We start from the raw sequence: 14,024 nt of genomic DNA, 5'->3' as shown, positions 1-14,024 counted from the left end.
AATAAAACAAAAATCATCTGTATAGACTATCTAAAGCAGAATTACTTGAGTTTGCAGCGACAAGAACAAAGTACACAGACTGTTTTTGTTCTGAAAAATAAGACTGACCACAAAGGTCTGCAGAAGCTGCCTTCTGCCCTGCCATAGCCACTTTTTAAAAAAAACTTCACCATAATCTCATACATATGTACCTTTTTAATATTTGCACAGCAGCATATTTCTGTGTAATTATATTTTGCATATTAATAACATTTTGATTTTTGTTATAAATTCAGCCAGGTCCTCTAATCTTTTAGTGATAGCTGGCCAAATCCAGTGACTTGGTGTAACAGTGACCTCTACTGGTAAATATGCTTTGAAAAAAGGGCAAAATCTTTGTATATATTTGATTTGTTTCTGATGAATACCATGTTTCCTCTCTGTAGGCAAAATGGAAGATCCCTTTATCGACTGAAAAGCATGGCCCAGTTGGCATGTTTTCTAACCAATCCACTAATTACCTTTCATAAGTTACAGTAATATACTAAGATAGTTTTGAACGAAAAGGTCTTCAGGGTGAACACTATACATAATAATTAGATCATAAACTCTTTCGAGTTGGCTTACCCAGGAATTTCTAAAGGAGGGTCCTGTTCAGATGGTAGGAAATTTTAGAGTTTCTGAGTTTTCAAACAGCTACCCTGTTAGAAGAAAAAAATGAGTATGATGTTATTAGCTCTTTATTTTGAAATAGATACACATAGAATTAATCCTTTAATCTCACTTTCTTAGACTATATAATGTATAAGTTAATACTGATTAGTGAATATCATATTAGAAAATGTAATTAAAATTTAGTAAGTAAAAACTACTAAACAAAAATCTACTAAACAAAACAAAAACTACTAAACTTTTTAACTAAAGTTAAAAAAAAAACTGGATGCAGAGTAGACGAATGTAGAAATCAGACTGATTGCGTTTAAGTTTAAGTTCCACCACTAGCTATAGGAATTTGTATAAATTACTTATGCAAAGCCTCAGTTTCTTCATCTGCAATGCTGATGAATTGTTCTAAGGACTAAATGAGATTAGTGAATATAAAATGCTTCAGAAAATTTCTGTCATGTCATAGGTACTCAGTGTTAGCCATTATTTATGTTTCACTTTGATGTGTTTTTCATTTTTTGATTTACATTAGCCTGCATTGATGCCCATTTGATTCTAAAGTGCAGAAATTTCTGTCTTTTCAGGCTCCATGTACCTAACTCTATCTTCTGAAGTTAGAGTGCTATCTTCTCAAGCACTCATTATACAACTCCATTGATAACTACTGTGTAAAAAGCCCTACTTGTGTGAGCTAGCTCAAGTCTTCCAAGAAGCCGGTGCCAAGACTAGATTTAACATACAGAAATTTATTTGGGGAAAAGGAGCCAGGAGAGAGGTTAGGACAGCCATCAGGTCAATACAAAAGTCTGACCCAGAGTAAAGGAGAGAAGGAAAGAAGGATGGAAGTGAGGTGGAAGTTGCTAGACAACTGATGCAGTTTTAAGGAAAGTTGACAAGGCTGCTGGGGAGTCCTCTGCTCAAAGTTTCCTGTCAGAAGACTCCTGGTTCACCTAGGATTAGACTTACCTTAGCGTCCCTGATTTGCCCAGTCTTTGTGTAGGTGCAGCACTGGAAGATGTGACCTTGGTGCAAACATGGTCCTGGCTTCCAGAGCACAGCCACTTGAGATTCTAGTCAGCTTCTCTTCCTGCAGTTGGAGCTCTCAGAGGCACATTCTCAAGGCCATCATAGCACTCCTGTTATTTAAAGAATGAGATCCGTATTTCTTGTATTGTACTTTAAAAATCTTCCAACATCTGTCTTAGCCTAGTATTTTCAGCCTGAAATAATCACTTTATTCTTGACAATCTGTAATTATTTAGTATTTTTGAAATATACCCAAAACTCTCTTCCATGTCAGCAATGTGTTTTATATTGTTTTTGTCTGCCTGGAATACCTTCCCTTTCCTTTTCAAACCTTTCATGCATTTTTATTTTCTTTTTCTTTTTCTCTTATTTCTTTCTTTCTTTTTTTTTTTTTTTTTTTGAGACAGAGTCTCAAGCTGTCACCCTGGGTATAGTGCTGTGGCGTCATAGCTCACAGCAGCCTCAATCTCTTGGGCTTAAGCAATTCTCTCGCCTTGGCCTCCCAAGTATTTGGGACTGCAGGCGCCCACCACAACACCTGGTTATTTTTTTTGGTTGTCATTGCTATTTGGCAGGTCTGGACTGGATTCAAACCCGCCAGCTCTGGTGTATGTGGCTGGCACCCTAGCTGTTGAGCTACAGGTGCCAAGCCCTTTCATGCATTTTTCTAATGCCATCTCTCCCTAATCATTCTCTTATGAAAGGACACCAAGCCCTTTCATGCTTTTTCTAAGGCCATCTCTTCCTAATCCATTCAATTGAGGTACTGTCTGTCCATCTTCTCCACATGTGTGGTACTTTCATTGTTACTAACTTATTAAATAGGATTAGGCGTGAGTGTGGATCATGAAACCTAAAATAAAAATACCTTAAGAAGGCAGTGTTACTACTCCTGTACACATAAAAGCCCAGAGGTAGGCAGCCCAGGTTTGGTGCTATAGCTCTGCTCCACAAAGTCCTCAGGGACCCAGTGACCTTTGGGTTGTCTGCCACTCATCTCTAGGGTGTGACCCTGTCCTTCATGATCAGTGAAGCAGCTACAGCCCAATTTCAAACAGTAAGCTAGAGGACAGGGAAGAAGGGGCAGAGAGTGTGTACCAACTGTTTTGTAGATGAGGTTTCTTCTGGGAGCTGTCTAACACATCTCCTCTTATACCCTATCAACTAGAATGTATCACATGGCAATACTAAGCCACCAGCGTGGCTGAGAAATGTCGTCATTATTCTGGGTAGCCATGTGTCCAAAGAGAAGGGGAGAAGAGTTATGGAAGGACAACTGAAACATTGTCCATTCTGTCACAGCCCTCGACTAAGTTGTAGGCGTCTTGTGACAGTGACTGACCTGTATACGTTTGTCTCCCATGTGGTAATGAGGGTGCCTCTCATGGACAGGTGCTCGATCTGCATTTACTGAATAGAGGAACTAAGAATTTATAAACCTTTCTCATATAATAAGGAATAAACATTGTGTCATGAAACTTTAATAATTGTAATATTCACTTTCCACTCAAGAAACCAGCAGGAAAACTTTCAATGTTCAGGGAACTAAGTAAGGTTATTAGGTATTTGTTGATTTATCAGTAATTTTTGTACTTCTGCCTCACCACGTTAACTCCTATAAACCTGGTTTAGTGATCTCTGACTAGTTACTTAACAAGGTTGGGTTTCTTCTGGTTCCAGCTGTTAATAAATGACAAGGGTAACAGTAATAATAGTTATTAATATTATCATCATTTTAAAAGAGAGTTTGCAAGTTACTTCTCCAGCGTACTTCTTTGTCCCAGTGGCCACCTTCTTATTTTTCTTATCTTCATGATAGCCTCTTATTTTCTTTTCTCTAGGCTGTTGCTGTCTATAAAATATTTGTGGTTTTAAACATTATTTTTTTAATCTAAAACCTGTACTTACCTCATAAACTTTTCTTGAATGTCACCCAGATAAAATGCACTAAATAGGGCCCCAGGAGGATTTTAGGTCTGACATATACAACAATTGGCATGTTTGATTTCAAGTTCATTTCCTTCTATGTTACTATTCTATCATTTACTTTTCTTTTTTTTTTTTTAACTTATACATAATACTAGACAAGTGGTTAGGATTTAATTTGACCAAATTACACCTAAACTAAAATGTACAGCAAAGAAATGGAAGAGTGAAAAAGCTTGGTCAGGAATGAGGTCACAGGGTTGAGGAATTTTTATGGAATCACTAGTGTTCACCAATAGCAAATGAAACCGTTGTCCCAAGAAGCAGCTTGGGCAGGTTGGGTGCAAGGACAGAAAACAGGAAAAACATAGGAACTGCAAAATCTCAGAACAGCTTCACATTTTCCTGAGATGTATACAGTTGTCCCTCAGTATTCTTGGAATATTAGTTCCATGACCCACCCATAGATACCAAAATCTGTGCATGCTCAAGTTCCTGATATAAAATGATATAGTGTTTGCCAATAACCTATATATATCCTGCCATATCTTTTAAGTCATCTGTAGATTACTTATAATACCAAATGCCGTAAAAGTGCCATGCAAAGAATTGTTATTGTATATGCTGTATTATTTTTTAAATTTGTATTTTTTTCTTGTTTTTTGCTTTGAATTATTTTGATCTGTGGTTGGTTGAATCCAGGAACCACAGTATGAAGAACCAGCTGTATTTTATTTTGAAAGAATTCCTATTATTAATTTTTCCTATTCCTTCAGTTAGTGAAATTGCAGATAAGGTAAGTGTATCCTTAGAGTTGTAGTCGGTTTCCATAACCTGACCCCCTGACTCCCTTTGCTGAATACATCATCTTCACCAAGGAACGTGGTTTCCTAATGAAAAACATGTTCTAGTATGTTTTCCATCCCCAGCACCCAGACTGTACCCTCTGGCATCAGAGTAATCTTTGATGTTCAATCTGTTACACAAAAAGCTGGAAAAACTCTGATAAAGATATTGTAAGTTCAAAAAAGTTTTTTCATGAAGATAAATTTTTAATTTTTTTTTTTCTGAGACCAAGTCTTAAACGTTGTCCCCCTCAGTAGAGTGTCACGATGTCATAGCTCACAGCAACCTCAAACTCTTGGGCTCAAGCAATCCTCTTGCCTTAGCTTCCCAAGTAGCTGGCACTACACAACGCCTGGCTTTTTTTTTTTGAGAGGGGATCTCTGCTCCTGCTCAGGCTGGTCTTGAATTCCTGAGCTCAGGAGATCCACCTGCCTCGGCCTCCCAGATAGAGTACTAGGATTACAGGTACGATCCACCATGCCTGGCCCATTTTAGTTAAAAAAGTATCATAAAAGGATCTCAAAGCAGAAAAACAGAAGAATGTAGAGAGGAAACTGATTTTAAGGAAGAAGAGACAAGAAAAGAGCACAGGAGAAAGGAAAAAGCCTCAACTAGAGCGAAGAGCTCAATAAAAATTTTCTAGGCCTGCTCAATTTTTCTCTTGCCTTAGAACGTAAGAAATATTATTCTGTTGGGCTGGGTAGATAAAATAAATAACTGAGGAAGTCAAATGAGTCAGCCTTAGTCTTTAATGAAAAAATAAGAAATGGGGGGAGGGAGTCTGTATAAATTTTACATTAAACAACACCGAAAATCAACAAGCCCATTAACACTGATGATAAGACCACTTATGACATTTTTTCAACTTTTTTTGGATAATTGAAACATCGTAGGGTTTTGTCTTTTCAAAACATTTAAATTACAATAACTGCCAAAGTTGTAAATCATCCAACACATTTAAAACTGCATATTCCATTTAAGATCTGTATTTTGCCTTATGATTTAAGGCTGGCATGTTTCTACTTAATCATTTATTTAATTGTTTGCCTGTATTTTCTTACTGCAAAGAAGGAACTCATGTCTGTTATTTTCACAGGGAACGTGATGCAAATAAAATCAATTACATGTATGCTCAGTATGTCAAAAATACTATGGAACCACTTAATATCCCAGATGTCAGTAAGGATAAAAGATTTCCCTGGACAGTAAGTAACTCAATTTTAGACTTGACACTTAGAAGGCTGTTCTGCACTTATAGTTAGATCAGATCTGTACTTATAGTTACTCTTCAACTAAGGACTGGCCCCAGACTTGTCTGCTTGGCAGTGATCTATGCTTTCCCTTATCTGATGAAGGAGAATAAAAAAGCTCGTAAAATAGCTGAGAGCTATTTTTCTCTGTACTTTCTTCAGTTTTATTAACATGTATTAATATATACTATCAAATGCAAGTTGCGAAGTGATTTAACTATTACACAGTGTCATTGGCATTCATTAGATTGTATTGCTGGAGTTTCTGTTTTATTCATAGAAATTAAGTTCTGTATGGCCCAGACTTATCCAGTTGGTGATCTACTGTAGGAAGTAGCTCTGTGGGAAAATGGATATCTGTTTTTCTAGACAGCCAAGCTACCAAGATCTGTTTCTCAGACATTAAAAACATTTAATTACAGTATTTTCTCTCATCTTATTTCAGAAAAGAATTGTTCTTTGAGGTAGCTGCCTTCATGTTGCTATTTGGAGGTCTAAGAGACCTTTATAGAAGTTTAGTAATATGGATTGTAGAAACGGTGGTTTATTAAAGAAGGACAGGTTTGTAACATGTAGCATCCAAGGTGGTGTTTGGATTCTGTTCCATTTGTTAAAATTACTTGGGATATCCGCTACACCAGTATGGTAGATACTAAATAAACATTTTACTGTTATTACTATAAACGGCTAGGAAAATGTGCGAATAAAATCATTTTTATGTTTTGTTATGTTTTATTAAGGATTGATTGCTTTATATGGTATTTATGTGAACTTCATTGCTATTTGTATACTTCCTGCAGTCCAGCGTTCTCTAGTAAACACTAATTGAATATATAGTGCTTTCAAATGTGCCATGTCATTTATATGGCATCTAATGGATAAATCAGTCTCTTTACTATATTATCTGTTTTGTTTTATTGCTTGTTTAGAATGAAAACACAGGAAATGTAAACCAGCAGTGCATTAGAAGTTTGCTTTGTACACCTATAAAAAATGGCAAGAAGAATAAAGTCATAGGTAAAGCCTCCTTTCCCTTAGCCTATACTCTGCACTTATTTTTTAAAAAATGTATCTCAAGCTACTTCTTTCTTTCAAGTGTAAATTTTTGTTTTTAAATTTGAGAATGATGTGAGGGTACAACTGTTTAGGTTTACATTGTTTTCATTTCTAAAGTAAAGTTCAAGTTCTAGTTGAGTCCTTCACTCAGGGCACGTGCTGAACACCCTCACATTGTGTACATAAGTGTAAATGTAAAGAATAAAACACCAAAAAAAGATGAAAATTGGGATAATGAAGAATTTTGAAATGCCAAAAGACATTTGTTTAGTACTCGTGTTAACTGTGGTATACTTTTAGAATTATTATTGCAGCAGAATTGTTTTGTTTAAAATGATGCATTGAAATTTAGGACACTAAAAGATGGGAAGTGAGTAATGTGTCTTGTTTTAGAGTCTCACTTGCTGGATTTTAATTCTTTCTCTGTGTGATTTAGATTGTAGGTTTTTTGTTCATTTAATAAATATTTATTGAGCATGACACTGTTCTTGGTAGTTGGGACATAAGATCCCAAAATAAGTGAACAAAACAGAAATCTCTGTCCTCCACCTCAGGAATGGTGGAAGAATGCAGTGTGATAATGTCTCCTTTTATTAACATATTTATTTCTTGATATTGTAATTTATATTAATTACCAATCCATTCTTTTTCTGCCACCAGCATACTCCCCAGCTCTTTATTTATTTTGGGTGGGAAAGAGTTTGGTGAATGTCTTATAAATGTCCTTCAGTTTTAAAAGAGAAAAACATAAATACAAACTCATCTGGTGATTTTATTATCTGTTTTAGGTTACATAAAATAAAGTGTTTTTGTTTATTTTTGCTTATCAGTCTTTTGAGTGTGACACTTCTTAATGCAATCTCCAGGGTGAAGTCCTGGCTTCCTCTTGCATGTCTCATAGTAGAAACTATTTCTCTCCTTCCACTTTTCTCATTTTTTCTGCTGCAAACATGCAATCACTTGCTGATTTTTTTTCATTTTACATTATAAAACGCATCTTCCCATTTATCCTTCCTGTCAGAAGATGATGGTTTTGCCTTCCTTCTTGAATTTCTCTTCCTCACATTGCTCACCAGCTGAGTGATGAGATTTCTCCTGTAAGAAAGATGTGTCTGCACTTTTTCTCCACTCTCCTTCTTATCTGGTGAGTAAAGGATGTAGCTGTTCCCAACTGCAACTTCCATCAGCCAGAAAAATAGTTTTTTCCACCATTTGGAAGACCTCCTGGTAAATCCTTAACATCCACAGTACTAATTAGCTCTGTCCACTATTCTCATAAAGTTTGTGTATTCTAAAAATAACTATCAGTTTTTCAAACTCAATAGGGTGTTTCTTCCTATAACCAGTGATCAACTGTGTTTAAAGGCCAAAGAATGTCCTCAGCATTGTCACTAACCTCTTGTCATGGGATGAGAGGCACATCGTTTTCATATCACATTGGTAGGCACATAATTCATATTCCTGAAGTTTCTTCTTTTTCAAGTTACTTGGAAAATTCTTCTTAGAAGGCATTACTGTTCCTGTTATAGGTATTTTCATTTTATGCAATTCCCGAGCAAGTTGAGGGCTTATATAGAATATATATAACCAAAAAAATGTGTTGGAGGTCTTCTGACATTGGAGCAGAACAGGAAAATCCTCATGTCTGACAAGGTCTGTCAGAATTGGAAAGGGTAGAGTCAGGAGAAGTGGAGTTTATACGCCAGTCATCAGTGGTTGACATAGTGAAAAAAGTCTGAATTGTCAATGTTCTGCTAAGAACCTGGAAACAAAGAATATATGAGTACCTTCTAAAGGCTTAACTTTACAATTAAAACCCCAATGGAGGCCATGCACGGTGGCTCACGCTTGTAATCCCAGTACTCTGGGAGGCCGAGGTGGGCAGATTGCCTAAGCTCATGAGTTTGAGATAAGCCTGAGCTAGAGAGAGACCCCGTCTCTAAAAATAGCCGGGCATTGTGGCGGGCATTTGTAGTCCCAGCTACTCAGGAGGCTGAGGCAAGAAGATCACTTGAGCCCGAGAGTTTGGGGTTGCTATGAGCTGTGACACCATGGCACTCTACCAAAGGTGACAAAGTAAGACTCTGTCTCAAAAAGTATGTAAATAAGTAAAACCCCAATGGAATAATACTACATAGATATATAAATTTACCTTAAAAAGTCTGGATAGTTTTTATGTTACAAGATTTGACTGTAATTTTATTGAAGGTACGCATCAGTCAGAAAGAGGGGGTAGGAAGTATCATTAATGAAAACAGAAAAATCTTGGCATGTATTGAAAGTGCCTGTTCAGCTTTCGTCCAGGCATAAGGGAACCTAGTGTGGAAGTGGATGTGAAGAGTCGTATCAGTGTCCATTGAGTATTCTGACCACATGGTGAGGTGGAGATGGACGCCTCAGGTCACAGCCTATATAATTTCTTAAAAGATTCCAGTCCCTTTGCCAGTATACATACACCCTTCCTGTGAGATGGAGACATAGGCTTACTGCCGTCAAACATTCCATGAATGTAACTTCCCTTATTCTGATTCCAGATCCACCAATCTGACTTTGCTTTTACTGGTTATTTTCCTGTCTACGGTCAGTTAGCTCATGGGAAGAGAATGCATTATTCGTTCCTCGCAAATATACCCACCGGTTGCTTTGACAATTGTTTCACCATACATTAGTGAGCTGGACTTGAGGCCATGGGCAGGAGCTGCAGGTACATGTCCTCCTGAGGCCATGGGCGGGAGCTGCAGGTACACGTCCTCCTGTTTCTGGGACACACCTTGCTGTGCATTAATGCTATTCTGATTTGGCGAGTCAGTCCGCTTAGTTACTGTGACTCTACCCCCAGAGAATCGGATCTGTCTTCTGCATGCCAGTCTGTTTAATAGTTTCTCAGCCTACAAGGCTGAGGGTCAGATGCTGACCTTGGTGAGTTGCACATTAATGCCTCTAGGAAGGCAGCACGCTAACTCCCCGCCAGGCTGTTTGGTCAGCTGCACTCTTGGGCAGTTCTCAGAGAAAAAAGTAGAGGCTAATAAATATGTAAGCTCCTTTTAAAGATTATCACCAATCATATCTCTAACCTAAGCAATAAAAGTAAATTGCTCGAGGGTGCCTTACAATGTAGTATCCAGCAAATGTTATAAAATGTTATCTCCTAGGGAGATCAAGGGTAAAATTACATCATAAATGTTGTACTTTTTAAAATGCTTTTACATGTAAGTCTAAAGATTTACATAAGCTGCCTTGGACCTTTGAAAATGTGACATTAAATTTCAGAAGGAATGCATTATTTATCAGTAGGTTGTCATAAGAAGGAAGGCAGAGTGGCGGCTTGCCACATCAAGTCATATCTTTTCTGGAGCAGCGTTTCTTTGGAGTAATGACTGGGAACAGGGAGTGGCTGGAATCCCCTTATGCCTCAGGCTGTTTTGTTGTTTTATTAACAAACTAAACAGGAGCCAGCTGGGTGACAGTGCAGAGAGCTAGGACTGGGAATTCACAGGACGGGGGATGCAGAGCACCATGCTTGTGCCACTTGTCTTTTAAGTGTGTAAATGGTTATGGGCACAATACTCACCTCTGTAATCTTGAACTAAACCCTTCAAAATTCACATTCTGTGATCCTGCACTATTTCAGACAAGTTAGAAAATAAAAATAAAAATAATCAGACTTTTCTTGGCATACATTTTATGTCACCCTGTTTCATGACAGAACCAAAAGTAAGCCAATGTTTATAATGGAGAGGAAAAATTCCATGTAAGTTAAAAGAAAAAAGAAACGATTCCTCTCCCCTACTGGTTTTGGTGAGGGGGGATGGCATATTCAAGTTGAACCCAAAGAAGAGAGGGAAAATTTCCAAGGTTCCTTGCTGTTTTATAAGTGTGACAAAACCAAGAATTGGAATTCTAGCCTCTACTTATGTATCCACAGATGCAGCATGGAAAATATCATGATTGTAGATAATTTGTCTTACATGTCACAGACCAGATTCTACTATTATATAATTCTAATAGAGAATCCCCACAGAGTTACATGCAGAAAGACAGACAGGCCCATGTGTTTTTTGTAATCTTCTTCCTTCCCCCTCATTTTTTTCCATTACTGACATTTAGATGAAATTATAGATGTTAGACCAGTATGGGGCCTGTTGTCTCATCAAATTTATCCCCTGAGGTATGGTTTCATATCAGATGTTTTCTTAGCATTCTGGCTAATACAGAGTATTTCCACCACTTCACTTCCAATACTATTAAGGAGGTTTCTCATTCAGTATTCATTTAGTTTAACCAATTATTTTCCCTATTTATCAGGCTAAATATGCTTCCCCCCATATTGTATTTATAAGAAATTTTGATGCCTATTTCTCCATACCAATTTCAGGGCAGATTTTAAAGAAATTAGTCCCATTTCTATGCTCCCCCCTTCCAAAAAAAAACATTTTAGATCTCCACTTTAAATGGTTTACATTTCCATCTCCTTGTTAGTATAGGTATAATAAAAATTATAGTGCCATACCACATGTTGTTTGATAGAGAAGTGTGAGAGAGAAATGTTTGTTAACTGACAAACTAGTTACTATCATAATCCTCTCTCATCTATGCTATAAGAAAATTCCATTTTGTATTTTTGCAATGAATTTTTAAGTCTCTTTTACATTCAAACTTGTTCTGTAGCCTGTTTGAACTTTCTAGACACCTGCATCAGTCTGGTGCTCCAAAAGACACCAGTAACATTTGGGAGATCTGCTTGCCTACAAAATTTTTCTGGGTAACTCTCAATAAATTTTGCATCATTGATTACAACTCCGTAGCATCTTACCTTACTCTCTTAATTTATTTTGGTTTCGTTCAGTAAATTGCTCAAGTGAAGCCCCTCAGGTGTGTGAATATTTGGAGATGTAATCTGCTCATCTATGTGTTATGATATAATTCTAAGTCACAAATAAATATTTTAATGTTACATGTTTAAATTGACTTCTACTCCATTTTAGTTTTGATATTAAATTTTTTCACTTGTCAGAGCACTGTTCGTTTATAATTAAATTGGGCATCACCTTCCACCCTACACATTACTTACGTTACTTAAAGCATCCACTTTTTTTTCCCCCAGTAGAGATGTGCAAATTATCCTTAGTTATAATAAGCACCAGGAAATAAGGCTGTAAGGGGCAATAATAATTGGAAGAAAGTGACCAAAAAAATAAAATTCAGAAATTATAACTCAATAATATAAAAGTGAAGATCTATGTAATAAAAATAAATGTAAGGATTTTAGCTTCACGAATAGATAGAAGAGAGAAAACTTCATAGTCGTACTGGAAAACAGAGAAGCACACCTTATTGGACTAGAAACTTTGAGGAAATTTCTGGAAGGTAAGAAATATGTACCATTTGTATTTTACACATAATGGGCAAAAATTAAATAGGCCTGACAATATTTATATCAAACACAGTAGAATTTAAGTTAAAACATAAAGTGAAGAGTTATCTTGCCTTGATTTAAGTTAAACTCAACAGAAGAAAATGGAATTACCATGAATGCTAATAAACTAAATAACATTATTGATACATAAAAACTAAAGCTGTTAAAAATAAAAAGAAGATATAGACAAAATGGTAATCATAGTCATCCTTTTGTAGATTTCTCACAGTGTTAAAGTATTTGAAAAAATAAGGAAACATTAGAATTGATTAGTATAAAAAATGAAATGTATTTAATTGACATATAGATTTACCCTTATATTTCATAATTTAGAAATAAAAATTTTTGTCAAATACCCATCAGATATTAACAATTACTGATGACATACCCACATAAAACACTAATTCATTTATTTCTAAATGAGTTTATTTCTAAACTCCAGGTACATGGTCAAATGTAGACTCAAAGGAAAATCTATAGTTTTAAATATTATTAATTCAAATTTATTGTTAATCAAGGAATAATGAAATTACTTTAAGCATTTGACTTAAGAAATTAGAAAAGCAGCATCATTTTCTTTTCTACTGTCTGTGTTGCCTTCCTCAAATAAATAAATACTTGGGAAAAAAGAAAGCAGAAGAAATATGTTGAAAAAAATAAACATATGAATTGAGAAGGTATAGTAAAACAAGAGGTAATGGGAAAACACAATAATAATAAACAAACCTTCAATGCAGATAATGAGGATATTGAAAGAGAAACACAGGCGGTGCCTGTGGCTCAGTGGGTAGGGCACTGGCCACATATACTGAGGGTGGCTGGTTCAAACCCGGCCCGGACCAAACTGTAACAAAAAATAGCCAGCGTTGTGGCAGGCGCCTGTAGTCCCAGCTACTCGAGAGGCTGAGGCAAGAGAATTGCCTAAGCCCAAGAGCTGGAGGTTGCTGTGAGCTGTGACGCCATAGCACTCTACCGAGGGTGATAAACTGAGACTCTGCCTCAAAAAAAAAAAAAAAAAAAAAGAGAGGAAAGAAAAAAGAGAAACACAAACAGAAATGAAAAAGGGAATGTAACTACATATAGAGAAGAAATTTTAAAAGACGTTTGATAGTACAATGTACCAAATGGATACATTTTGATGAAATGGAGTTCTATAATAATTACTAGTAACCAATACTGCCTCAACAGAAGTTTAAAACTTTGTATGAAAGTAATTGAGAAAGGAATTGGTTTAAAAAAAAAAAGAAATGACTGCCCAAAGGAAATTCTAACAAAACAAATCAGAGGAGTGGAGGAGAGGTTAAAATAGGGTAGACATAGAAAAGGAGGAGGAAAAGTCAGGTAAACTGACAGGAGGTGGGATTGTTAAACGGAAATCCTTAGGAAATCAGCTTGAGAGTTCCCAGCTAACAGGAGAGTTTTAAAAAGTGCCTGCTAATCAAATTATTAAAGACAAATAGCTTTAATATATGCCAAGACACATTTACTGGAAAATAATAATGGAAAAAAATCTCATTTATCATAGTAAAAAGAATAAACTTGGCTAGAAATACATATCAGCTACATGAGGAAAGCTATAAAATTCTGAGTAATTTAGAAATCATTAAGAAGTGAAGTAATATTTCTTGAAAAATTCAAATTGATTTTGTAAGTTATCAGCTTTCCCCAGATTAATTTCAGCTTTAATAAATATTCTTGGGGGGGTCATGATTACTAGTTATGAACATTTACATCTGGAAAAATGTAAAATGAATTACAATTGATGGATATAGAATTGCCCTACCAGAAATTAAAATGATAATTGTAAAGTAAGATAACTTTCTTTTGTTTGTTTTATTAAGAAGGCCCATCAGGTTTGA

At 36.1% G+C, this 14,024-nt stretch overlaps 1 protein-coding gene across 3 annotated transcripts in view; it reads left to right on the top strand.

Moving 5' to 3' along the window:
* PDE5A (phosphodiesterase 5A) overlaps positions 1-14,024 on the top strand; it is a 139,741-nt gene that overhangs the window by 67,403 nt on the left and 58,314 nt on the right. For all 3 annotated transcript variants that reach the window (XM_053573011.1, XM_053573154.1, XM_053573088.1), the window contains 2 exons: positions 5,540-5,648; positions 6,623-6,710. In XM_053573011.1, coding sequence (XP_053428986.1) covers positions 5,540-5,648; positions 6,623-6,710 — 197 coding nt within the window. The remainder of the gene's footprint in view (positions 1-5,539; positions 5,649-6,622; positions 6,711-14,024) is intronic.

The sequence above is a fragment of the Nycticebus coucang genome, chromosome 1 (genome assembly GCF_027406575.1).
Source record: "Nycticebus coucang isolate mNycCou1 chromosome 1, mNycCou1.pri, whole genome shotgun sequence".
Lineage (NCBI taxonomy): Eukaryota > Metazoa > Chordata > Mammalia > Primates > Lorisidae > Nycticebus > Nycticebus coucang.
This window is presented reverse-complemented; position numbering and strand designations above follow the sequence as displayed.